Here is a 27690-nt window from a genome sequence, read left to right on the forward strand (position 1 = left end):
GTGACACAGGGTCGTCTTGAAGACTCAGCCTCAGCAGCACCCTCTTCATCACTAGCACTTGGTGAGATCAGTTTATCACTACCAAAAATATCTGAATAACCCTCACTTTGACCCTGACCCCTACCCGCACCTTCACCTTCACCTTCACCTTCACCTTCACCCTCACCCTCACCCTCACCCTCACCCTCTTCTGCTTCACCAAATGCTGCTTCTACTCCAACCTCCTGAGCCACAACATCTTCTAGTTGTCGTCCAAACCCTTCATCTACTCCAACATCATCATATTCTAATCCCACCTCTGCATCTCCATCTAAATCATAAGCATCAGGGTCATCAGTTAGAACCTGATCCCAGAATGGGTCACTTCTGTCTACAGACACTCTCTCATATTCTTCTTCCTCTTCCACATCAACAATACCCTCTTCTCCATGTACTTCTACTTCTACATCTACATCTACTACACCAAAGGCAACCAAATATAACTCTACAATTCTATGCTCCCTATGATGCTCCACCATTTGAATGACATCATGGTCAGAAGAAATAAGTCATAGCCCTTCATCTAGACTCTTGGTAGGTAGATTATAGTAAATTAGGTCATCAGGACCATACCCATAAGTCCTAACTACCCTCTCTATCTCAATAAATGACAACTCGTCTCTATCATATGGGTCAGGGTAATGTGATATGTCCCCACCAACATATGTGACCCTATGCTCCTTATTAAATCGGCCACCATGGTGCACCTCAAACATTAGCAATTCTGGATACATTACGTGTCCTACAAATAGACAAGTAGACAAAACAATGACACGTCCTAGTGAGCAGACAAAAACAAAAAAAGAGTAAAGGCATTGGGTCCACAAGCAGAGTAAAGCAATTCTGGATACAACATGCATAATAAAGGCATCAGCCAGCAAACCAAAACAAGAGTCACCCCATAATGGCAAACACATCAAGACCCACTAACCACAACAAATAGTGTTAAAAAAATTAAACTTTTCTGCAACCCTAAGCAACAAACCCGAAATGGGACCACAAACAAAATAAAAAAGCAACAACAAACCTGAAACAAGACAATGATAGGAACAAATGAGACCACAAACCCAAACAAAATAGGACCATAAACCAAAGAATATATAAAATACACCATCTCAGCAACTTCAATAAGACCTAGATATTGCCGATGACCAAACACATGGTCCCATAACAACCTAAACCCTAAACAATGGGAAAAGTGTCCCTAAACCCCAAATAACGCCCAACATTTCGGAAAAAAAGAAAGTAATCCGCAAATAAACAAATATGGTTAAATAAATATTCATTTAAACTGAAAAAAAAAAAAGCAAAAAAGTTCATTACCTTTAGTCAAAATCAGCCTTTGATTCTTGATTCTTGTGTATAAAGCCACAGTGTAACAGCACGGTTAGAGTTCTTAGCGTACGAGTACGGATGGGGAGCTCTAAGGTTTCCGGAGACTTACAAAGCAATTTGAGGGAAAACAGGAAAATATGAATTTAAGTTCAAAATTGTATCCGTTGAAGTCAGGGGCAAAGAAGACCAAACACATTAAAAAAGTCACGTGAATCGACTTCTGTCATGTTTTAACACCAAGAACAGACGGAATACCCTTCTGGGACTCATTTTGATAGTTAAAACCCCAGGTTTGAGATGAATGATAATTCAGTACCCTTCTGTCAAAACGCGGTATAGTTCGATACCCTTTTGTGAAGTTATCCCTTAAATAAATACTATTTTTCTCTACTACTTGGAACGGTTTGCAAAAAATATTATTAAAAAAATTATAACAATGTCTTTTTGGCTCTTTGAATCTAGAGAGAAAATTTGACAAATGTTAAGTTTAACATTTGCTAAAGAGTGTTATGTGGGCCTATTTGTGATTTTTGTTAAAAATATAGAGTAAAACTAAATATGAAAAGGCCATTGTGAGTGCTCTTAGTACGCATCTTTGTGCAGCCTCAAAGTTTTTTTTTTTTTTTTTTTTTTTTTTTTTAAGTAAGCAAAATTTTATTAATGAAAAAAAGCGTAAGGCACCCCTAAGCACACATGAAGTATACACAGGAGCAACCAAAATTGACCCACATCCCAACAAAACCCACACAAAACCTAAGAGCATCTCCAGCAGGAGTGCTATTTTAACAAAAAGTTAAATTTGACTATTTTTTTTTCTTCCTCTTTTTCTTCCTCCAGCAAAGTAGTTATTCTAACTTTTTTTCTAACTTCATGAACAGTGGATAGGCACTACTGGCTATTCACTATTCATTCGTTATTTAATTTTTTATTATATTTTCTCTCACCCTCTCCCCCACATCCCCATTTCGTTCCCTCTCTCTCGCTCACTTCTCATCCCCATCCCTCTCTTTCAATCCTGTATCTCCTCTTATTCCTCTCTTTCAATCCCGCATCTCCCCCACTTCCCCACTTAGGGTTTGACGAAGAAGGAAGGAGAAGAATCGGAGATCTGAGAAAGGTGGGTCGACCGAGGAGAGGTGCCGATTTCCAACGAGCAAAGGCATCGATTTTCAGCGAGCAGAGGCACCAATTTCCGTCGAGCAGAGTCGCTGATATTCCTGCGAGTCGTCATCTAGCGGTTGAAGAGTGATTTCCGGCGACTTCCATAGGCGATTTCCGGTGACTTCCAGTAGTTGAATTTTTGTGGATTTTTCCTTAGTTGGCCGATTGGGTGTGTTCCCTGTGGTGGCGTTAATAATTTCGGTTGTGTGTGTGTGTGTTGGCTGTGTTGTGAACATTCGGCCGTGTATGTGTGTGTGAATCTCTTGTTGGATTTTAGACAACCCATGAGATTTGTTGGGGATGATTTTGAAATCCCCGTTTACCCGTGTCCCCTGATTTGTGGATTTGGGTTTGATCAATTCTAGAGATAATTGGTGTTTGTTGTTGTTTTGGCCGGAAGTTGATTGGGTGTGGAATTCTGGTGAACCCACTGGCGAGGAGTGATCGAAGAGAGAGAGAGGGAAGAGAGAGAGAAAGAAAATAAAACAATAAAAAAAATATTATTTAAAGAAAATGAAGAGCAGAATAGAGATTATTGTTGGAGTATTTTTAAGAAAACTGGTAGTTAAAGTAGAGATTGGTACCTTTTGAGTAGCTACTTTAACTCCAATTGTTGGAGATGCTCTAAACCTTAGAACCCACAAAGGAACCCAAACAAAAGCGCAAGTAAAAAAAACTAAGGGCTTGCAAAACAACCCACAAAACCCACCAAGGCTCACAATTCTACAACATGTAAGTGGATCTTTTTAGAGTCTAACTTCTATAGGATTTAGGGAGCGGATATAATCTTGCAATATAGCAGATTGACTTTGTGGACCATAGGATTGATCTTATTAAAGTTGCAGTCTCTAAGTTGGAATTAATACCAAGGTATAAGTTATGATCAGTATCAAAGTAGGATAAGTTTTCAAGATCTGTTTACCTAAGTGTTAAGTTGTACAATCTTTTTGAGGAGTAGCAATTGTTTTAGATTGCATCGATTATGGACCAACTTGTTTTGGATGGATTGGTATCTAAGACCATGTTTTGAGGTATAGACATGATTCATGAAATGCTTTTAGAGATATAGATTATAGAAATTCGGATGCTTAATATCTTGGCAGATTTATGGATATAAAGTCTATAAATTTATTGAGCATCATATAGAGACAATATTCCTCATATATCTTTGAAAATAGGATAACTTGATAAATATGGAAGTTTTGAGATATACCTGATTAACTTTAGGATGTAAGCAAAGATATATCTTAAATGATGAGATCTATTGTCTTGAATCTGGTATCCTTTTGAAGATGGAAATTTAATCTATAGATTATTGATTCATGTGTTATAAGGATATATAAGGAAACAAGTTGATTAAATAAATTGATGATCTTTGAAGCGATTATATTCTTATGATCAGATAACTTTGGTGAAGTTAGAATCTATTAATTGAGAAATTATTGGGGTTTTCTAGAGCTTAAGATGATCCATATAACTAATTTGATATGTGATTCACATAAGATGAAAGTTTTGTAAGATACTAATTTTGAGAAGTACCTTAATTATCAGATTTGAGGATTGATCAACTGCATAGTTAAATTGGATTTATGATAGGCTTGAATTCATTGACCTATGAGGATAATAGTATTTATGCAGGAATAAGAAAAGATTATAGTACCTAAGTAAAGAACCAAAGGAATAAAAGTTCAAGGAATATGAAAGTCTTCGAAGATCTTTAATCTCTTTGATAAGATTGATTTAATTGTGATTGAGAATTATAAAGGACTCACAAAGAAGACTGCAATGCTTTGAGGTATGGGTTATTAATCCTTTAGGTATTCTAATTTATAGGACTTGATAAAATATGATAATTTGGTCTATGAATTTTGAGGTTATGCAAGCAGTGGATTTGCTAATTAAAAGTTTGGAGATAGGAATTCTGAACAATCAAAGAATCGATCATTTGAGTAAATATCAATACCTAAGATTTCTCTATTAAGATATAGATCAGTTAGATCATAGTTTGAATAAGTGAAATGATAAGTTTCATGTTTACTATCAACATTTGATCAACTATTTTCGCTTGATTGACTAATTGGATTAAGAATTTCTACACTTGAGAAGTTCATTGTTAGCATGATAATTGTGTTCATGTAGAGATAGGATACAATGAGACTTTTAGAATAGAATGGAGTTATTTTCAGAAGTTTGTGATTTCCTTGTTTGGTAATCTAGTTTCCCAGTTTTAGTTATAATAAAATTTGTGGAGGAGATAACGTTTGCTTCAATTGTTAGTGGATTTAACTTATGCCCAGGTTTAGGGATGTATTTAAGTTGCTCAGGCTGTTAGCTAAGACTGTGGTGTTATAAACCTTAGCCGTGACTTGAGAATCTTGATATGGAGATATATAATTTTTGAATGAGGATTTCTTAAATGAAGTCTAGATTATCAATTATGATGAAGTGTCGGAATTCTAAATAAGGATTTTCAACCTGATTTATATTGGCTGAGTTTGAGGTTTAAAAGATCAATATCAATTCTATGAAAGCAGCCAATGATTACGGATTGTGATAATAGGTTTATATTTTAAGACAATTTTGAATCATGGAGCTGAAGATATAAAATTTTGTTATTGGAAGAATTTTTGGTGTTAAAGAAATATGATTTGCATATTTTAGGAAAACAATATGTTATGATTAAATCCCATTTTGAGATTCATTTGGATTAAAATAATGTTTATGGGATAATATTATTAACATACTTTTGACTAGAATCATAATGAATGGTAATGACAGATATGGAGACTAGGTTTTGATGCATTACTGATATTGATGCTTAGTTGATTTTAGGAAAGTGAAAGATACTACATGGTAGCCAATGAAATCGTTTTTATATCAGTTAATATGATCAAGGAAACTGATTATATTATTTGAGGGTTAAGCCTTAGAAATTGCTGATTTACAAACTTGCTGTTTATACTTTGATGATTTTAGAATTTCTACATCTCTAGTAGATGTTTAGTATACAATTGATGATTAACTGATCTATACTTCAAGGTGAAAACTTGCAATGGAATGTAAGGATATTTCATGAACTATAAATTGAGGCTTACCTATGATTTGAAGGCAAGATTTGAAAACGTTATTGTCTTACACTCTTTTTGATGATAAAGGAAATAACGATTTTATTATAAGTCATGATCTTAAGCCCTTATACCTTTGTCATGATATTAAAGATAGTCATGATTGATTTGATCTACGTGTTTATGATATATTACTAATTTATGATCGAGGTAAATAAAATTACTTGGTGTTATCGTTGAAGAATCCAATGGATTAAGAAAATTATAGTATGAGGTCAACATCTTAGTCTTTCGCAAAGCCATTTGAGGTTAATTAAGGTAGACACTATCTTGGTCTTAAATATATTCTTGTTGCTTGTGATTTATTATGATGTGGTTCTGAGGTCTGAAGTATTAAAGACTATCTTATTTGAGGATAGGTTCAGTTGGACTCAGAAATAATATTTAAGGATTTCCTACTGGAGAGAAACTCCAACCCCTAAGGATTAATTAAGCACGGTCTTTTATCAAGACATTGGACTATGAAAAAGTTTTTTTCCTAGCTTTGGGCGGTGGAATTTCAATAACACGAGATGGAAGACTTTCCTTGGGAAGCGTTGAATAACAAAGTCATAGCTACGTATTCTAATGCAGAAGACCGAATCTAAGTTAGGTTAGACTTTATCGGTTGTGTGTACTTAACTTGTATGCAGCATGTATATTCTCTTGTTTTCGACAAGGTTTATGAGAAAGTATACGCAGACCTGCCAGTCAATATTGAATAAAGGTAAGTACACCCGCCTTAGTCGGTAGAACGACTCATAGAATAGATCATGGTATTATATAAAAAAATTATTTTCTTACACCCTTTTTGAAAGGATAAGAACAACCGCTTATCATGGTCGAGGTTTTCGTCTATAATAAGTTTCTTTCTGAAAAGAAGTAGATGGAATTTTAATAATAGAAATTAAGGTGAAATTGTAAGATATTACTTAAGGTATTTTGAATACAATGATCTGATCAGGTATTGCTGACACTGACAAACAAAATAGACGAGGTCTACAATAAGAACAGACCTTTCGTTGAAGCAGAGAAATGGAAATGGAAAAGATGTGGATGGTGATGGTTACATAGAAAGTCATATAAGTTAAGGAGTTATGGCAAGATGATATAAAATATGCTTTATTTTTCTTCGTTAAGGAAAACTTTATAGTTTATGAATTTCGAGGACGAAATTCTGTTAAGGGGGGAAGATTGAAATGCCCCAGATTTTTATTAGACATTTAAAAAAAAAATGAAAAATATATATAACTTACTAAGTAAGTTAAGTTTACTTAATCACCAAGTTGTAGGAAAAAATAAAAATAAAAAATTCAAACAACTTGCCGTGCAAGTTGTTTCCTTCTTTTATTATTTTCTTTTCTTCACTTTCTTCCTTCTTCGTTTCTTTTTCTTTTTTTTTTCTTCTTCCCGAGAGACACAAGGAGAGAGAGATCATGAGATTGAGAGATGAGAGACAGAGAGATGCGGGGCAGAGAGAGAGAATGCGAGAGAGTCAGAGATGAGATACTGAGAGTTAGAGAGAGACTGAGAGATCGGGAGAGGGAGGATCCGGTGGATCCGTGAGTTGGAGACCCGGGAGAGAACTTGCGAAACTAGAGAACCCGAGAGTAGCCAAGGGAGGTCTGATCCTCCATGGGTCGGCGCCGGTGAAGCAAATGGAGCCGATTTCTGGCGAGCCTGTGATCTGCAACCGCCAGACCCGGGAGTGAAACCCGTGATCCGTGTGTGTAACCGCTGAACCCGTGGGGACCCGATCCTCCATGATCGGTGGCCGGGACTGAAATCTGGTGGTTGGAGGCCATTCTCTGGTGGTTTTCGTCGGTGGTGGACTACCTAGTAACCCGATGTAGCCGTGAAACCCGAGCAACCCGTGACCAATACCCATGTGACCCGATCCTTCGTGGGTCCAATTCCTGGTGGCCTGAGCAGAGACGTGGCAAGGGGAAGGGCCGATCGACGGTGGGTCATCACCGATGACGATCTTCGGTGCGATTTTTGGCGGTCTAGAGGCGATTTTCGATAAATTTTTCTGTGTTGAACGAAAATCCTTTATGTAAGTGGTTCTTGCAATTTTTATTTGATTTATCTGATGAATTGATGAATAAGCTGAGGTGTCTTGATGTTTGACTGAATCCATGTGTTTTGAAACCCAATTTCTTGAATTGATTCCTTCCCCTATTTTGATGAACTATGGTGCTCCCTGTTTCGGTTGGTTGTATGTGACTTTGAGAGGGTTGTGAATTTTGGAGGTTTGGCCATGTATTGAACTTGTGGTGTTTTTGGTTGTGTGATGATATTTGGTTTGGCTAATTCGGTGGTGTGTGTGTGTGTGTTCGAGTAATATACTTGTTGTATGGGTGTTGGGTTCTTGTGGTTATATTTTGATGGTTTTTGGACAATTGTATGTGTGTGATTTTGGGTAGAACCCGTAAGGTTTATAGCTCATAAATGTTCTCTGATTCGGGTGTTGTGTGATTTGGGGATCTTTGGCTTATTGGTTCTTGTTTTAGAATTTGGGTTCTGTGAGGCTGCTGTGATGATGGGTTTTCTGAGTTGATATTCTTGTCTTGAGTATTAATATTCCCTGTTGGGTTTTCTGGGGGATTGGCAATGGTTATATGAGTGTGATATAGGTTTGAGTTCTTGATGAACTTGTGTAACCAATTGAGAGTATATGGATATATATGGATTTGATTTGGGAAATGTTGTGAAGGATATTATGTAGAAAACAGAATCGATATTGAAGATTTTGGATAATTAAATTATGCTGGAAATTGTAGATTTTATTTGGTTAATTGTAAATAAATTTTAGTTATTGTGGGATTTTGGGTGAGAAGAGCGATCAAATAGGTATTACAATTTCCTTGAGAATATTAGTTGAATGGTTAAATGGTATGTTTTGGCCAAATTGAATTTCTATTTAGGAAAGTTTTAGTCGGATAGAAATACTGTAAATTTGGATAGAGATTTTGTATATAGAATATATGTAGGATAATTTAGTTTAAGTCTTAAACTTGAAATCTCAGAACGCTCCGCTAAGTTTATCCTTGTGTTTTATTTAGGTAAAAGCTCGATCCTGACGCTAATGACAAGTTCAGGTAAGGGGATACAACACCGAAAAACCCCCAACAAAATTTTATTACAAATCTTTTGAAAAAGTGTTGGAGAATTTTACAAAGCATTGCTTATGTGATTTTTAATGCCAAGCTTTTGTTACTCATATGTTATTATTCAAGAATTTTGTGCATAAACTACAGTTATAATTAAGAGCATTTTAAAGTATTGATTTATGCATAATTATAGTCGTGACTAAGAGTAATTCAAAATTGTTACAATTATGATTAAGAGCATTTTAAAGTTATGATTTATGCATGATTACAGTTATGATTAAGGACACTTCAAAGTTATGAATTATGCATAGTTACAGTTATGAATAAGAGCATTTTAAAGTTATGATTATAGAGCATTCCAAAGTTTATGATTTACACATGAATACAGTTTTGAATGAAAAGATTATCTAAAGTTTAAAATCTGCACATGACTATAGTTATGAAAACGGCTTTTACAGTTTTAAAGTAAAGTGTACAGTTTCAGCAGAGCCTACAGAATTACAGAAAACGTTCATGTGCAATAATTGTTTAACCCTGAGGCACTACTACAGTTATGATCGGTATCATATAGGGTAGCAAGGCAAGCATACCAAAAGATGGTATGTGCTACCGGCCGGGGTTGGCCTTCACCTAGGGAAGATCCCCAACCCGCGACTCTTCTCTGTGACGACAGGCTGAGTCTATAGGTCCTTTGGACAAAGCCAGCGTGCTCCGCTCACGGAAAATAGCGGTGTAGAGTCTATAAAGGGATAAACCACAGTTACAGTTTTAAGAGAAAATAAACGAAAAGAAATTACTGGATCATTATAAATTTCATATGCCATTATTCATATTCCTCATTCACTTGTTCATAAATTCTGTTTAATTGTTCATATGCTTATGCCTCCTGCCTTAAAACAATACATTTCATTTCATGAATCATGCTTTAACATGTGTTTTCTTATAAAACATAAACAGTCTAGCATATCACTTCTTAAACAATTTGCATAACTTTAATTTCCAACTTATACTCACTCTAAAATCACATATCATATTCATACATCTAAACATCATCATAATTTCAATATACTCAAAAGTACTCAAATCATCCAAAACATATCATAATCAACATACAATTGGTTCAGGTTTGTAAAACATTATATATTTTGCGATTCATCATATATGGAAATAATGCTACTTAGTGAGTAGAATTGAACTGTCATTATGCATGACTAAAGACTATGGCATGAAGGTTTTATAGCATGTTTTATTTCCCTGGTGTTGTAATTTTCTTACTGAGTTGTCGAACTCACCATTTTTTTTTCTCCAACCCTTTTCAGATAATGCAGTAAGACGATGTCATTTCCTTGTAAGGGCGTAGACCTTGCTAAGAGCAATAGATCATTGTGGACTGACCAAATCTTTACTTTGTATAGTATGTTTCTTTTTGGAGTTCATGATAATGTAAAGGATGATTATGGGCACAGACAATAAAATAAGAAGTTAAAATCTATATGTTGTAAATGCACGCTTCCATTTAAATGTTTTTAGCACTCAAGTTCGCGTTTCCCCTTATTTCCCAAAATGGGGGTGTGACAGTGATGCCCATGAATACCTGAGCAAAGTTGATCCTAGCAGGTGGTCCAGAGCATGGTTTAGTGAGTACCCAAAGTGTGATCTTCTTGTCAACAACATATGTGAGTGTTTTAAGTCCTATATTTTAAAGGCTCGTGATAAGCCTATTTTGACAATGCTTGAGATGATAAGGAAAAAGTTCATGAGGAGATATCAGGTTAATAAGAATGACATTCAAAAATTGTCTGGTAAGTTATGCCCTAAAGTTGCAAAGAAGTTGGAGGCAATTGGGCTAGCAGCACTGGACTATGTTGCCCTATATGCTGGTGATGACATGTTTGAAGTTATTGTTCCAGATGGCAGATAGTTTGTAGTGAACTTGGCTAGAAAAAGTTGTGGTTGCAGGATGTGAGAAATGACTAGAATCCCTTGTTCCCATGCATTTTCTTGTATACTATACGATTATGGGAATCTAGAGGATTATGTGGATGAGTACTATACTATCGAGAGGTACAAGAAAGCATATGCTCCAATTATATACACAATGCCCAGTGAGGGACAATGGATAAAAACCCAGCATGACAACTTAGACCCTCAACAGTAAGAGTGGCCCCGGGTATACCCAAGAAGTTAAGAAAAAGGGGTCCTGATGAGAGTAGAGATTCAAAAAATCCACATAAAGTGAGGAAATTTGGAGTAAGGATGAGATGCTCCAAGAGTAGGGGCACGAGGCACAATAATAGGGTGTGTTGAATGAATAGGAGTGAAGCATTAAATGATACCACAAGTTTTGAGTTGCCTACCCTACCTGCAGCAAGTGTAAGTTTTTTTATTTGCCTTATTGTCCTTAATTTTGTCATGGACTATATGCCAGCTTATTAAATGTCTTCTATGTTTTATTTTATTTCGACACAAAGTGTTGGTTTCCAGCACTCCTACATTGACCAAATCCAAACATAGGGCCACACAAAAGGTACTTCAGCTTTTTAATTTGCATATTCTTTATCAGCATATAGGTCAAAATTGTTTTTGCTTTTTATTTGCCTATTCTTATGTGAGTGTTTACAAATGTTGACATTTGTACTGTATTTTTTTATTGGAAGAAGGGTACAAGGACAAATCAACCAATTGGTGCTAGTTGATTTGCTGATGATAGAGGACTCACACCACCTCTTGTACTTGCTACAAGAATTCTCCCACCTCAGGCATGGGGTAGAGTGGCACAAGTGCCAAAGACAGCCACGACAGGACTTGCATCAAGGACATGACAATCAGATAGGGTCAAGGGTATTTTTCGCAGTGGTCCTTAAAAAACCGGTCCCCCTATACACATTGATCTAACTGAATGAGATTTAGCAAGTGATGTTGGTACTGCTACAAGAGGTGGCCTTGCAACTAGAGGAGCTGGAACCAGTAGAGCAATGGTTGCAATTGATTCAGCATCCAAAATGAAGGGCAAACGTGTGGTCACAACTATTGAAAAGGGAATTGAAATTATGGAAGCTAAGAAGAGAAGAATGAAACCAGATTGGAAACATTAATTTGATACACAGGACTTTGGATGTTTTTGTTGTGTACACAAGTTTCACATATTTTGTTATATGTGTGGACAAAATTATATTTATGGTATGTGATTATGGACAATTACAATAGAAAAGTTGACTGCTTGCCTCAAAAAATTTTAAGATTGAAAATGCTGCACAATGCATGTATATAAGATCTTTATTCTCTTTAGTTCTTTTGATTATTGAATCCATATGCAGATGCTAAAGTCTCTCTAGTGTCTATTTGAATTGTTATGGATATTTGAGTAGTGTTAGGCATTTGGCAGAGGATGAATTAGGGTTTCAGAGAAAGTGTATGTATAGGGATGAAAATTTGGAGACCATCGTTTGTGTCATATTCTCTGGTGTGAGATTGAAAAAGTTGATTGTTTGCCTCAAAAAAATTTGAGATTGAAAATGCTGCACAATGCATGTGTATATGGACTTTGTTCTTTTTAGTTCTTTTGATTATTGAATCCATATGCCGATGCTGAAGTCTCTCCAGTATCTATTTGAATCGTTATGGATATTTGAGTTGTGTTAGACATTTGGTAGATGAAGAATTAGGGTTGCAGAGAGAGTGTATGTATAGGGATGAAAATTTGAAGACCATCATTTGTGTCATATTCTCTAGTGTTAGATTGAAAAAGATGCATGTTTCATTTGTGATTCCATCTATGATTGGATAAATGATAGCCTTTAGTTTGTTTGAAGTGTCAGGAGAAAAGGAAAAGGATGAGAAATGGGCCAAATGGCTTTTTATTTCTCAAAGATTTCTATGCATTTTTTTTGATCATTTGCCTCACCATGAGTACAAATCTAAGTTTTGAATATTTAGTTTGTACAGACATGTCTTTTTCTTACAGTGAGATTCAAGAGAATAGGATTCGATCCACCCTCTATTAGAAAAACCATGTGCATTGATGATCATACTCTAGCAAACCCAGTAGACATAGAACAACTAGTTTCCAGCTTGTAGAGGGAAATCTTGATGACCTTTTGTGGCTAACAATGTGCAACCAAAGCTTCTAAGGTATGCAAAGAAGAGGAAAATAAGAGTTGCCTTAAATCCTATCAAAATTGAAATACACAAGCCCATCTTTTCTTTGCTCAAACTACAATATTGGAACCAAAACAATACAATTAAGCTTACGTAGATGCTTTTGATTGCCGATTTCAAAACAAAGCAAATACAAATACACATTGTATCTAAAAACCAACATTTTCTAATAAAACAACCTAAGAGATACAAGTGTTTGCTTACAAATCACCAACTTCATTACAACCACCAAATATGTACAATGGGTGATTGCATACAAAAAAAGACCAAAAAAAAACACAAGACAAAAAGGTTGTACTGATCCACCACCACGCACAATTCAAGACAACATCATACGACCAATTCTACGGCCGTGCTGGTTTTTGGAAGTGTATCTAAAAAAGAAAACGTAGAATGCAAATAAAATCCATGAACCCACAAGCATTGTCAAGTAATTCATATTCATTACTTGGAATTTGATCTCCCCATTCTCGATTTCCTTACGATACTGGGCAATTTCATTGTCCATTTCTGCCTTCGTCTTCCCAACTTGTTTCTCCATTTTTTCCTTCACCTTGTCAGCTTTTTTCCCCATTTCTACCTTCACCTTCCCAACTTCAACTTCAACGATGGTTTCACATCGTCTTGCTTCTGCCTTCACCTTGTCAACTTCTTTCTCCATTTCTACCTTCACCTTCCCAACTTCAACTTCAACAATGGTTTCACATTGTCTTGCTTCTGCCATCAAACTTTCGTGCCATTTACGCAAATGATCTGCCACCCTTTTATCATGTTCACACAGTTTATGATTAACCAATTCAAAGAAACCACACTCTCGAGTAATCTGCAAAACACATAACAAAGATTAAGCAGCAAAACACGTAACCTAAAACAACCTTTACTTGGTTCAAAAAATGTACCCATAACCCATTACTGCCCAACAATAGCTTATTATAATTGGATAACAAAGATACATAATTTTTCACAACCAACAGATTCATTGTACTTGCAAACCTCAGGCAAAAAAATTAAATTGCATATGAAGGTCCATAGCCACAATGACTGAATGAGTACCCAATGAAGATCACAACCATGCAAAATCAGCTCAATTTAAACCACCAATAAAGATCTAAACCACTACATTGCTCATATCTTAGTACCCAATGAATATGAAAACCTAAGATTTTTCAATGTGATTTTAATACAAACAACCAACAAACCTTCAACACTCAGCACACAAATCCAAGAAAATATGAAGATCTAAATCGCTATAATGCTGTAATTTAAGTACCCAATGAATATTTCAACCCAAAATTTTAGGATTTCAAGCGAATACAAACATGATGTAAATCTTCAACATCCACCATGAAAATCCAAGAAAATAACGAGCAAGGTACTTGCCTTCTAATTTTCACAGTTCACAAACCTTCTACCGAATTTTTTTACAATGTGGGCTGTTCTCACAATCATCGGCCGCTGGCAGTAGCAAACTCGTTGCTGTGCAGATGTAGCACCGCTCTGGGTGGACTCAGAGGTTGCATCCATCTTCTCCCTAAAGTAGCGGGTGGACTCGAAGGTTGCATCCTGTGTCAAGGCACCATCTTCTCCTTTAAGTAGCTGTCGGCGAAACCCTAGTTTCTCTACCTATCAGACTCCTCTTCTATTCTCTTCTCTCTCATTTTTTTTTTGATAAGTAAAAGAAAAGAAAAGAAGAGAGAGAGAGAGAGAGAGAGAGAGAGAGAGAAGAAGGAAAAAATGAAAAGGAAAAAACCACCGTGAGTTTAAGTTTTTGTGATTTTCGAAAATGCAACGGGTGAAAACATTAGGGCATTTTGGTGAAGTCAAGACCAAAAATCACACGTGCGCCGCATGTGCGGCAATATCCGTCAGGGAAGATGGAATCATCTAATGGAATGGCTACATTGCAAATTTTTAAAACTTGATTGGGGTACATTGCAAATTTTTTTACTTTGAAGGCAAGATTGAAAAAGTGGTGAAACATTGGGAGGGTAAAGTGTAATTTTCCCTAAAAAAATTATAACATTGTCCTTTTGGCTCTTTGAATCTAGATGAAAAATTTGACAAATGTTAAGTTTAACATTTGCTAAAGAGAGTTATATGGGCCTATTGTGATTTTTGTTAAAAATATAGAGTAAAACTAAATATGAAAAGGCCATTGTGAGTGCTATTAGTACGCATCTTTGTGCAACCTCAAAGTTAATGTATATGACTTAAAAAATATAAATATAGATGGGCTAAAAACTTCTCTTAATCAGGGTAGTGCATCTCCCACTGACCAAATATGAAATAAGGTAAACTATCCACATCATCACTTGCGTGCACTTCAACGCCAACAAGCTTCAACCCGGCGTTATCTTGGACCCCGAAAACACGCTGCCCGAGCTCAGCAGAGCCTGTTGCCCGGGACTCCCTGGGAGTGATGGGGGACTTCGACGGTGGCGGAGGAGTAACTTCAGGGGATTCGGGCGGGGTCCGGTTTGTAACCGAAGAAGCTGACGACTTAGGAAGAAGGTCGTCCAAGCTCGGGATCCTTTTATCCTGCTGGACCTTTTTCTTTGGGGGCTTCTTTGTTAGAACCGCCTCGGGAGCAGGTGGCCGAGACGCTCCGACAGCTTTGTCCTTCTTTTTCCCCGGCCCAAAAGACCCGGTACCCAGGGTCTTGCTTTTGACTATCGCTACATCATCAGGACTTTTCCCTCTAGGATCAGATATCCAAACATCTTCCGGAGGGCGGCGTTCGTAACAATAGCATCAAAGTCCCTCTCGGCATTCGTCTTTGCTTCGGCAAACTTGTGGGCTGTCTTGACCCGCTTCTTCTAGTCCCGAGTCAGCTTGGGAAGTTCATCCCACTCCTTCTTCAATGTGCCCCATTGCCGATGAACCCTCTACTCCTTGGCAGGAACCTCACTGGCGGGACACTCCCACTCTCCAAGACATAGAAGAACTCCTAGTCCCATTGCTTGTTGTTCGAATAAGGGCCCTTTTGATCTATCCAAACAAGCCCTGGGTTCGTCTGGGCTGCAAAAGCCACTGTCCCAAACTCCCTGAAAATAGGGCGGTAAAGGGCGAAGAATTCAGGAACAGACATTGTGTGCCTAGGATGAATCGCCGGCCAGGTCATATACGACACCAAAAACAACATCCATCTATTAGGTAGCACCTGGAATGGAGACAGTTGGAGGAAAGAGAGCAGCTCTCGAATGATGGAATGGAGGGCGAAATGAAAGCCCGCCATGACCATTCACCTGTTAAGGCAGATATCCCCAGACCTAGGCTCAGGGAAGACGGTCCCATCCGGTCCAGGAAAATGAAGCTACACGAAAGTCAGGATATCAAAGTTGTGGTAGAGGAAGGTTTCGTCCATCGACGAATATACGAAATGAAGCTCTAGGGCGTAGTCCATGTTTGGTGGGACATCTCCGATAAGCGAAACCTCACTCATAGAGGAGGCTTCGCCGCCCCCAGTAATCGGCCTAGATTGTTCGACACCGAGAAGCGCAAGGTTAGAGACGGGGTCAGCTTCTTAAAAGAAAGCCTCTAAAGAGCTGTCAATGGAAGACATTTTTTTTTTTTCCCGACGAAGGAGGGTTGGGGTGCAGAGCTTAAAGAAAGGAGAGCGAAAGGTATAGAAGCAAAGGTGCAAATAAATGAGAAGATTTTGAAACATAAATGGGGGGTATTTATACTGGAAACCCCAGACGCGTGGCATGATCGCAACGGTTGTCATTAGGTGCCTCGGATAAAGATTCGACTGTTACGCCCGGGGAAGGGCAACGGTCAAAATGTCGAGGGATGGGCGGCAACAGAATTTATGCTGACAGCACACCAAGATGTGACCTGCGGTCTCCCGGGACATGTGGCAGAATCGTAACGGAGAACGGCGGGCAATCATGGAACGCGTTGCATGGAAAACCGAAAAGTCGTACATTGAGAAGTGTAACGGTCAGAATGTCAGACGAACTAGACAACATGTGAAGTACAGAGAAAACCCATCATGATTCAAGGCTGCACCACTGAATATAAGACATGTGTCCCGGCTTGCATCACGAACCTAGGATCAAAGGATAATAGCTGGCGGTAACTCGGAGTGACGGCACGTGGGAGTCACAACAGTGCATTGTGTGGAGAAAAGACGAACCATTTGAAAACTCGGGACAAGCCGCCTGATGTTCTGAATGAACTGAAGTCTCGGAGAGCGGTAGTCCCAGAAAAACCAAGACCCGGATTATAAGAATGGTAATAATTCCCATCATCCAAGCTTCAGGCTCGGATAAGGGAATTATGGGGTAATTGTTGGGAATAAATCCCGCTTGGGCTGGCCCGGCCCACGTCGAAGGCTACGAGCCCACCTTAGTTACCATTTCTCTCAAAGGCCCTTCCTAAAGGGTTTGGGCTCCAAGGCCCGGACCAGACCATCAAGGCCCTAGAGCCCGGATCGACCCATGAGAGGACCACATGCCACAACTCGATGACTCTCGAATAGGACCAAGCCCGGAACGCATAACAAGTGTCCCATCCTGGGCCCGAGTGTGAATTGCGGCGCCGAAAAGCATGAAGTGACCGTGGCAGTACAGAGAAAATATATACGCCGAGAATATCTGTGCCAGGTTATCCCTGCAGGTGCAGAGGATAATGGCGGCATCGTGATGTCCCTGCCAGTGTAGAGAAGTGACAATGGACGACTTAAGAATATCCCTGACACACAGGGATGTCCCTGCCAGTGCTTAACAGTGGACGGTGCCGGGATACTCCTGCAGGTGAAATAAATGCAAGCAAAGATGCATTACAACGTCGCTTTCCTTAAGAAATTATTTGTCCCCACCAAAAGGTATGCAAAGAGTTACAGCAAATATTTCTCCAAGATACAATGGAGCCCAGAATCTTCTGTTTGTTTAATTGCGTTTTACACAAATGAAAATTAAACCAGAACACTTTCAGATTTTTCTATTCTAGCAAGAGACAGACAGAAACTTGAAATTTTTATTTATAAAAATACAGAAGGTATTAAAAAAAACACGAAAGATAAAAGAAATTTTGTTATCTTTTTATTAATAACTGGACAGTAGTTACTTCTGTATTCTGTTGATAACTGGACAACAATTACTTTTGTATTATGTTGAACAACTGTTAATCAAACCGTCTAGTAACAGTAATAAACTGCTTAAGTAACAGTAATAAACTGCTATTTTAATAGACACTTAATCTTGACCATCAGATCAAATAATTGTCGATGATTATTTAATAATAACCATTAGATCGTTATTAATTAATTTCAACCGTTAGATCAAATATGATTTAACCTTACAGTTTATTTTAGTGATGATCCAGTAAATTCAACAACTAGATCTACCTAAAAAGCATCATATGATTTAGATCAAACCACCAGATCGATTAATCATGACAATCCAGAATTTAAAAGTGCTTTGTGCTAAGTGTCAACTGCGCTATCAAAGCGCCCTACAGCCCACTGCCATACGCGCGTGTACGACCGATGCTTCGCACCGTTCTAAAATATATACTCAAGCATTACTTTAAATGCTTAAAGTGTATTAGACCTTACAAATGTCAACTACACTTTCTTTTTTTCCATGTGAGACTATCTTCATTTAATGTTCTTTGACACCTTCCTTTTAAAACATTCCCTAGACACAAAATAAATATATATACATATTTATTTTGAAAATGCTTTATCAGTTTGCTACTCACTCTAAGTTCCATAATAATTCAGATGAGATTGATCTAGTACTTGAAGATTCACACGATATAAAGGATAAACTAGGGATTGGCTCTCCTAATAAAAAAAATCATCAACTTCAGAAACAATTCAAGAATTCCTATGATTTGCAAACCCAGATTAGAACCAACTCACAGTAACAAGATTCACCAAACATATAATCCAAAAAAGCACACAATAGCCGAAATCAGAGAATCCAAAGATAGTAAACAAACCACAACAGGAACCAATACCTCAAAAATCCGTTTGGCGCAAGTCCCAGTGACCTTGTCGCGGCAAGAATGGACGGTCTTGAACTGACCCAGATCGAGCTTCTTGTTGATGAGCCCAACCTGAAAGTATATACTATCGGAGGGGGGCAAATCGACCCGGATCTCGTCCACGTCAAGCCACAGGAAGAACCTCTGGACCTGAATGCCCTTGAGGCCGGTGATGGACCCGTTGCTGAGCTTGCCGGTGATGGTCTTGTCGTAATAGACCAAGTACTCGAACTGCACGTAGCAGGGATTGGCCAAGAAGACGACGAACCGGCCGTCATCGGAGGAGGTGTAGTTGACGACCGAGTCGGGTAAGAGCCCGCTCGGGAGCCCGAATTGTGGGAGGATTTCGTAGACTGTTGGGATGGAGTCAGAGAGCAAAAGCGAAGGGATCGTGAGGATGGAAAGGAAGAAGAGGAGGAAATGGGTCAGACCCAGATGGGTTTTCGTGTTAGGAGCCATGTTTTGAGGGGTTTGTACAGAGAGAAAATGCAAGGCAAAGTGTTTGTTTCTTTGGCTGAGAGAGCTTTCAGCACTCACAGCGGAGTAACTATTTTCTACTTTGGCTAGTTTAGCTAAATAAATCCTTAAAACTCATCTCCATCCGATTATTTACTCAGAACCTAAAATAGAGTTGGCTTGCATTTGTGAACAAAGTAAAGCCTCATTACACTGTTCACAGATCTATTGTTTTTTTATTTTTTATTTTTTTTTTATTTTTTTTTTATGAACTAAAAGCTTTATAACCAAACACGCAAACTACACTCCAATCAAAACTAGATTCGAAGTTCAACAAGAAACAAAACCTGGATGCCTGCAACAAAACAGCAAACCAAAACACACCCAGCTCAACAGCAGAGCAAACACCACAACACACAACACAATACAACCAAAGAAGCAAGAAGCACATAGCTCCACAACTCAAGAAAAATCAAAACAGAGTAACAGCCACTGCCAACAGATTAAAAGCGATGAACGTCCGTTCTAGCTGGAAACTTGGCCATCTTCTCTAGACCTCACTTCCCAACGAATTCTGGAAATAATTTGCTCTTCAGTTCTAGGAGTTTTTCCATGAATAAGAGCATTTCTTTGAAGCCACAAATGATACACAGCAGCCCCAAAACATAGCTTCCGAACACTGCTCCCCAGAGTACTACCCTTCATTGTTGTAATACTCCATATAGCAACCTCATCCCATTCAGAAGGATAATAACTCACCGAACAATCATTCATAAGAGAGCTCCAAATCCTCCTGTTGAAACTACATTCGAAGAAAAGATGACTGGCTTTCTATGGAAGCTCAACAGAAAAGGCATAAACTGTCACCTTCAAATCCCCATCCAAACATTTTCTCTCGAAGTAGATCTATCATTTGTATAACATTATTTCTCTCTCTCGATTCCTTCCTAATGCAATGCTTGTTTCACAGACCCATCCCCTTCTTCTTCGTAACCCATCCCCTCCCCTTTTCATTCCTCCGCCAATCTCATGGCATCTTCGAGCTTCCCATCCACGCACCAACCTTTCACCAGCAAGTCGTAAATCCCCTCGTCTGGAAAGAACTCGTTCGCCAGCTTCTTCACCATTTTCTCGGCGAAACTCGCGTTCCCATTTGCGCAGAGCTTCTCAACAACCACTCTGAGCGATTCTCTGTCCCGCTTAAGCCCATACTCCCTCTCCATCCTCTTGAAAAATGACAGCGTTTCATCGGAGTGGGTGAAACTGGGGTTGGAGATGAGCCAGTGGTTGAACCCCAGGACCGTATGGCCGGCGTCGGGGAGAGAGATTGATTGTGGAGAGAACGAGGGAAGAGGTCGGGTTGATGTGGGAGAAGCAAAGGTGGAGTCTTTGGGAGATTGAGAGTGGGTCTGAGGATCTTCTGTGTGTCGATCTCAAGGATTTTCTTCCTTCTTTTTTGGGTGAAATTTGTTTGGGTTTTTCTTCAAATTTGGTTGATGTTTCAGAGATAGTTGATGGGATTGTACAATGAGAAGGTGGTTTGGTTGAGGTTTCTGAGTTGGGGCTTTTCGGTTTTGGTTAATTTCTTGAGCTTTGTTAATTGCTAAGCAAATTTTCGTTGATTTGGAGTTTCAGTTTGTTTTGGTACAATCTCTTTGTGTTACTGCATATGGAGGGTTTTATTTGGTGTTTTTGGTGAATATGTGATTTTAATTAAAATAAATAAAAATAAAAACTAATTATTTTAAGGATAATTACACTTAACTCTCCTGATTTATCCACGTGTGGCGATTTACTCTCAAATGTACCAAAATTGGTACATGACCCTCCCGAACTTGCCAACGTGTGACAAAATCGACCTTCCGTCCAGTCGCCCGTCCGTTTGGACGGAAAGTCGATCACGTGCAAGTCACGTGACCGTTTAAGACGGATTGCCTCCCCAAAATACCCCCGCTTCATCCAGTGCGTGCCTGCCTTAGACATTAGACAGTTCGTGCGTGAGGTCCCCACTTCCACTTAGCACTGCTACTTTCGAAGGTTCTACACGAAGACTGACCCACCCACACCTAGTCGCCGAAATCCACACCGAATTCGAAGGATTCTGAACCTCTCAACTCTAAAAAGCGTTCATAATTGTTGTTAAAGAAAGGTTAGTGCTTTTTTAATGGAGAAAGTTTTTTTTTTTTTTTTTTTGTAGGCAATTTAGGGGTTTTTGTTAATCTAGGGTTTCGAATTTGGGGTTTTTTGTTAATTTAAGGTTGTCGGGTTTGAGGTTTTTGTTAATGTTGTTTGTTTTGTCTCATTTTTAATGTAGAAATTGATTGTGATTTGAGTATAAAAAAATGTTAGGGTTTGTCGGGATTTGGGGGTTTCGGTGCATGTGTTTTATAATCATTCATGGTGATCGGAAGAAGTTTGCCTTGCACGTGGTCCCGATTTGTATCCTTTTTGGCTTTGTTTGGGTCTGCCAAAAACCTGATTAGTTTGTTAAAGTGCATTGGATTTGGTTTGTTAAAGTGCATTGGGTTTGATTTGTTAACTTTATATGCATTGGGTCAATGTGGTTTGTTTTGTTTACTACTTTATATGTAGTGGGTCCCGATTGCAATTGATTTTGGAGCATTATTGGGTTCTTATTTAATATGTCTCTGCATTGGTTAATGTATGTGTACCTATCAAAAAAAAAAAATTGGTTAATATTCTATGCATTGGGCCCTCATGCTTTTGAGTTGTGCTTTGTATATTAGTTGTAGTGCCTTATTATAGTGGTCACCTTGTCTCATGCATAATATATTTTTTTGTTTGCATGTGTAGAATGAAGCTAGTCTTTGAGATAAACTATGGGGGTAGGTTTGACAGAAAATATGGATGTATTTATGTGGGGGGTCAAGTGGATGTCCATCCAGATAACGTTGATCCTGATAATGTGTCATTTATCCTGATAGAGTCTATTGTGGGACAATATGGGTATAGTCCAGGTGATTTGATTTACTTTAGGGACCCTACCAAAGATCTAGTGGATGGTCTATAACTAGTATCCTCGGATTATAATGTAGCTTATATGGTTGTCAAACATGTGGATACTTCTATTGTAATCCTTTATATTGTTTCTTTCCAAAATGATGGAGGTGGGGATGAGGAAGATTGGGAAAATGATGAAGAGGGAGATGATGGAGGTAGGGTTGATTTAAATGATCCATGGTGAGATGATAAAATTAGTAATGATGACGATGTTTTTGAAGAAGATTATCTGGTGGATAGTGTTGGCCCCTCAACAATGCCAGAAACTGATGAAGTTGAGGAGGGTGATGGTGATGATGGTACTGAGGTTGAGGGTGGGGGTGAGAGTGGGGGTACTTTGGGTGATGATGATGGCCAGAGTGGGCAATCTGGTATAAAAATGTCATCATTTGAAGATGTTAAGGTGGATGAAAATGACTCTGAGATTGGTAGAAGTGACATCCTATTGTCACCACCTGTCAGTGATGAAGAGGATGGTGGGATTTCATCTCACCCTGATGTGGAGTTCCATGAAGTTGACATGGTCAATCCAAACCTGAAGCTTAGAATGAAGTTTGCTAACATTCAACTATTTAGAGAAGCTGTTAAGCAATACAATGTGAGAAGGGGAAAGGACATAAGGTTTGAGAAAAATGAAAGAGCCCAGTGTGTAGCAGTGTGTAGAGATCCAGGTTGTGGTTATAGAGTGTATGGTAGACAGATGGCGACTGAGGCATCATTTGAAATAAGGTCCTTAAGACCTAAACATTCTTGTACTCGAGTCTACAAAAGCTCAATTGTCAATTCGAGGTGGATAGAAGACAAACTTTATGATAAGTTTAAGGTTTAACCAGACATGCCACTGCGAGTGATACAAGATGAAGTCAAGAGGAAATGGAATGTTGAAGTCAGTAGGAGTCAAATGTATAGAGGGTAGGAAGAAGGCAGAAAAGAAGATATACGGTGGTCTGGGTGAACAGTATGGCAGGTTGTGGGATTACTGTGAGACGTTAAGGCGTACTAACCCGGGTAGCTATATAATGATGAAAGTTGAAAAACCAAACCCTAATTTGCCTACTAAGTTTCAGAGACTCTATTTGTCCCTTCCAGCTATGAAGAAAGGGTTCGTGAAAGATTGTAGGCCTGTCATAGGCCTAGACAGGTGCTTTCTTAAAGGACTCTACAAGGGAATACTACTGGCTGCGATTGGTCGAGATGCCAACAACAACATGTACTCAATTGCAATTGCCGTTATAGAATCTAAGACAAAAGACAGTTGGACTTGGTTCTTGGAGTGCCTTGTTTCAGATCTTGGTCATCATGAGAGGCACACTGCTCCTACATTCATTTCTGATCGGCAAAAGGTTAGTTATAGTACTTGCATAATTTTACATATTTCTTATTGCTATTTTTTTTTTCTACATATAAACTTACCCTTTTTTGCACATTGGATTAATGTAGGGTCTTGTGCCAAGTTTTGATGTTGTTATGCCAATGGCGGATCACCGAATCTGTGTAAGGCATTTATATGCCAACTTTCGAGATAAAGGATTTCGGGGGGTGGCCTTGAAGGAATTGTTGTGGAAGGCAGCATCGTCTTATACTGAGGTCGACTTCAGATTTCAGATGGAAGAGATTAAGAAAGTCAGTCCTGATGCCTTTGACTACCTAGACAAGATTGACCCCAGCGGATGGTCAAGAGCATGGTTCAGGGACTATCCTAAATGTGACCTCTTTGTCAACAATATATGCGAGTGTTTTAACTCATACATCCTGAAGGCACGTGACAAGCCAATTCTAACAATACTTAAGATGATTAGGAAGTAACTCATGAGAAGGTACCAACTTAAAAGAGATGGCATCAACAAATTGAAGGGCAAGTTGTGCCCTAGAATTGTTGAGAAGCTTGAGGCCATTGGTGAGGATGCATCGGACTGCCTATCCTGTTTTGCTGGTGATAGCATATTTGAAGTAGAGCAGGGAAGAAGGCAATATGCTGTGGATTTGAGGAGGAGGACATGTGGTTGCAGAAAGTGGGAGGTGACTGGGATCCCATGTGCACATGCACATTCTGCCATAACATTTCATGGGCATAAACCGGAGGATTATGTAGATCCATGTTATAGCATTGAGATGTACAAGAAGGCTTATGCTCCCATCATATATCCAATGCCTAGTGAGGAACAGTGGGTAAAGACCGCGCATGATGTATTGGATCCGCTTAGATCGAGATCGATGCCAGGCAGACCTCGAAAGGCCAGAGTAAAAGGTCATGTTGAGTCGAGAGTTCCTTAGAATCCTTATAGAATGAGAAAGTTCGGATTGAAGGGTAGATGTGGGCTTTGCAAGCTGGTTGGACACAACAGCAGGACCTGTCCAAAGAAGAAGGAGCAGGCATCTAATTATAGGTAGCCCTCGACAAAAGTTGATTTGCCTACTCCACCCCCAGCTAGTTTGCCCACTCCACCCCCAACAAGTATAAGTTTCACTAACCAATATAGTTGTATAATAGTTGATGTGATATTTTATTTGGGTATTGTATTATTTGATGTGTTATTAATGTTGGCCTTCAGACCCAAAGCGTTGGATGTAGCAGTAGTACAAGGGGAGGTCGACAACCAGCCCCCAACAGTCGAAAGGGAGGTGCACAACCAACCCTCAAAAAAGTAGGCAATTCATTACAAGCAAAAAATTCAGGTTAATTACTTACTTGGAGATGATACTAATTTTGGGTATTGTATTATTTGATGTGTTATTAATGTTGGCCTTCAAACCCAAAGCGTTGGATGTAGCAGTAGTACAAGGGGAGGTGCACAACCAGCCCTCAAAAAAGTAGGCAATTCATTACAAGTAAAAAATTCAGGTTAATTACTTACTTGGGGATGATACTAATTAATCACATGTCTGTTTTGGTTCTAAGAAGGATTTAAGGACAATTACTAGTGCTACACAGTAACCCATTGCCCCACCTCTTGCAACAGTTGAGAGAAATTTGGTACTTATCTTACTTTAGTTTAGTCTTTAAAATGCATCCTATTGTTTATTTATCAATCTCTCATATTTGAAACTTATGACAAGAAAATCCTATTGGACTTAGAGTGCCCAGCTGGAATAGGCAACCGCCAGCACCCAAACCATGCATACCAGTTAGAAGAGTGTCTAATCGAATCAGAGCCATGGTGCAAAGTGTTCCAATTGAAAAAGCTCCACCTGTTTGGATTGACCTCACAGCTAGGACTAGTACTGATGGATGATGGAGAGTATTTGGGTTGACCCCAAGAACCCCACAAGTTGCAGAACATGGTGAGACGACAACATCCTCAACACCGGTGAATGGAAAAAAGATCGCCCATACCATTGAAAAAGGATTACAAATTATGGAGTCAAGGCCGAAAAGGAAAAGACCAGAATGGAAGCATTGAAGTTTCTGATATTGGACATGTTTTTGTTTTTTGGAATATAATGACATTTTGTATATAGGAAAGGGTTTGACATGTAGTTTATGTAAGTTAGACACTTTTGGTTTGGCTTATGAAAATTGGACAGGTTTGGTTTATGGTGTAGTAAATGCATGGTTTTGGTATGTTTGACAGATTTGGTAAATGCATGGTTTTGGTATGTTTGGACAGATTTCGTTTATGGTATGGTAAATGCATGGTTTTGGTAAATGGGTTTGGACATGTTTGGTTTATGGTATGGTAATTATGCTTAACACAAAATTAGAGTGGACATGCTTGGCTACAATATCATACAACCGGACTCAAATAAATTCAGGTTCAACACACATACATTTTTCATTTCCAAAACATCATCCATTATGTACCAATTATGGTCTACATAAAGTAACATTCAACACCACCCTAAACAACAGCACCATAAACACATACAAAAAATGGATGATGTGTACAAAACAAAATCACCATAAACACATCACCCTAAACCCTAAACAACATCACCCTAAATCTTCATGGTGACAACATACGATCATGTTTGGAATTGAATACACCCTTCGATTCTGATCCAACCATAAACAGATACAGGATCATCAATATCCATGTACATGCAATTATTGTCTTATAAATCTTCTTCATTGTTTGGTAATTGATTCCTTGAATCTCGATTTCTTTACGAAGGGCGGCATTTTCAATCTCCATATTTGCCCTCGACTTTGCAACTTCAGCTTCAACTATAAGTCGGCATCGTTCGGCTTCTTCTATCCCCGTATTCGCCTTCAACTTTGCAACTTCAGTTTCAACCATTGTACGACATCGTTCAGCTTCTTGAATCAAACTTACATGCCATTCACGCAAACGACCTACCGCCCTCTCTCCATGTGAACACATTTTGGGATCAACCCATTGCCAAAAACCACAAGCTCGGTTTATCTGCAAAACAATAACAAAAAATAAATAAAAGAAAAAGAAAAAGAAAAAGAAAAAAACAAACAGAAACAAATGTTATTTTTGGCTTATGTTATTGAAAATTAATCGTCATAGGTTATTTATGCACTTTTTCATATCATTTCAAAACTCATTAATCTTCAAAAAATTATCAAAGGATAATACATGCTCAAAAAAAAAAAAAACTACAATAATTGCATGACGAATGGGGCCATAAATAAATCCTGGAAAAATATACATTGTATCTCTTAGCACAGTAACATTTTCAACTAAAAATTTGAAACGTTACTGCCAAATAAAAATCAGACCAATCCATTTTTTTTATTTTTATATAAGTACAATAAAAGGTAGAATTGAACTAAGCAGCATTGGTCTTCTTAAAAATTGTTGTAGATGTTCCGTTAACAAATATGCGACATACCCAGCTGAAAATATATACTTAAAAGTCTAAACCCTAAATTACCTTGTAATTCTGGCATTTTAGAAACCTTATACCGAATTTTTTTTTGGTGTAGGAGGTTAACATACAAGCCGGACGCTCGCAATAACAGATCGGCTTTACTGCAGAAGTTGCCCCACTCCTTGTCGAATCCGACTTCGTAGAAGCAAAGCCTGATGGTTGCATCTTCGGGAAATGGTGCGAAACTGGTCAGAAATGTCGAAAATCGGAAGCCCACTTCGAAAATCCTAGTTCCTAGTTCTTGCAGAGCCGTTGGTGAAGGAGATGAGAAAAATGTGTGAAAACTGGTCCCTCTCATTTCGAAAAGTCTAACACACATTGGGGTATAAAGGCTAGATGAGGCAGTAGTATTTTGGGGAGGCAATCCGTCTTAAACGGTCACGTGACTTGCACGTGATCGACTTTCTGTCCAAACGGACCGGCGACTGGACGAAAGGTCGATTTTGTCACACATTGCCAAGTTCGGGAGG

The 27690-nt window shown here is 38.5% G+C and overlaps 2 protein-coding genes and 1 long non-coding RNA gene across 3 annotated transcripts in view; 1 reads left to right on the plus strand and 2 right to left on the minus strand.

Annotated features, from left to right (window-relative positions):
* Positions 1 to 27690, minus strand: part of LOC133877731 (non-specific lipid transfer protein GPI-anchored 6) — a 37220-nt gene that overhangs the window by 5763 nt on the left and 3767 nt on the right. The window lies entirely within an intron of this gene.
* LOC133878180 (uncharacterized) lies at positions 7040 to 12000 on the plus strand. Its single transcript, XR_009901847.1, has 4 exons — positions 7040 to 7695; positions 8705 to 8740; positions 10072 to 11279; positions 11413 to 12000. It is a non-coding gene; the product is annotated as an uncharacterized LOC133878180 (long non-coding RNA).
* Positions 13012 to 19526, minus strand: LOC133877573 (uncharacterized). The gene is made up of 2 exons (XM_062315933.1): positions 18878 to 19526; positions 13012 to 13733 (listed from the first exon to the last, which is right to left on the minus strand). The coding sequence occupies exons 1-2, from the start codon at positions 19361 to 19363 to the stop codon at positions 13230 to 13232; spliced, it is 990 nt and encodes a 329-aa protein (XP_062171917.1). The 5' UTR covers positions 19364 to 19526; the 3' UTR covers positions 13012 to 13229.

Source organism: Alnus glutinosa, chromosome 9, assembly GCF_958979055.1.
Source record: "Alnus glutinosa chromosome 9, dhAlnGlut1.1, whole genome shotgun sequence".
Lineage (NCBI taxonomy): Eukaryota > Viridiplantae > Streptophyta > Magnoliopsida > Fagales > Betulaceae > Alnus > Alnus glutinosa.

Coding starts and splice junctions, on each gene's coding strand:
- LOC133877573 (XM_062315933.1), bottom strand. CDS start 19,363: ATGGCTCCTAACACGAAAACCCATCTGGGTCTGACCCATTTCCTCCTC. Junction 13,734..18,877: donor GCGCCAAACGGATTTTTGAG/GTATTGGTTCCT, acceptor TGTGTTTTGCAG/ATTACTCGAGAGTGTGGTTT.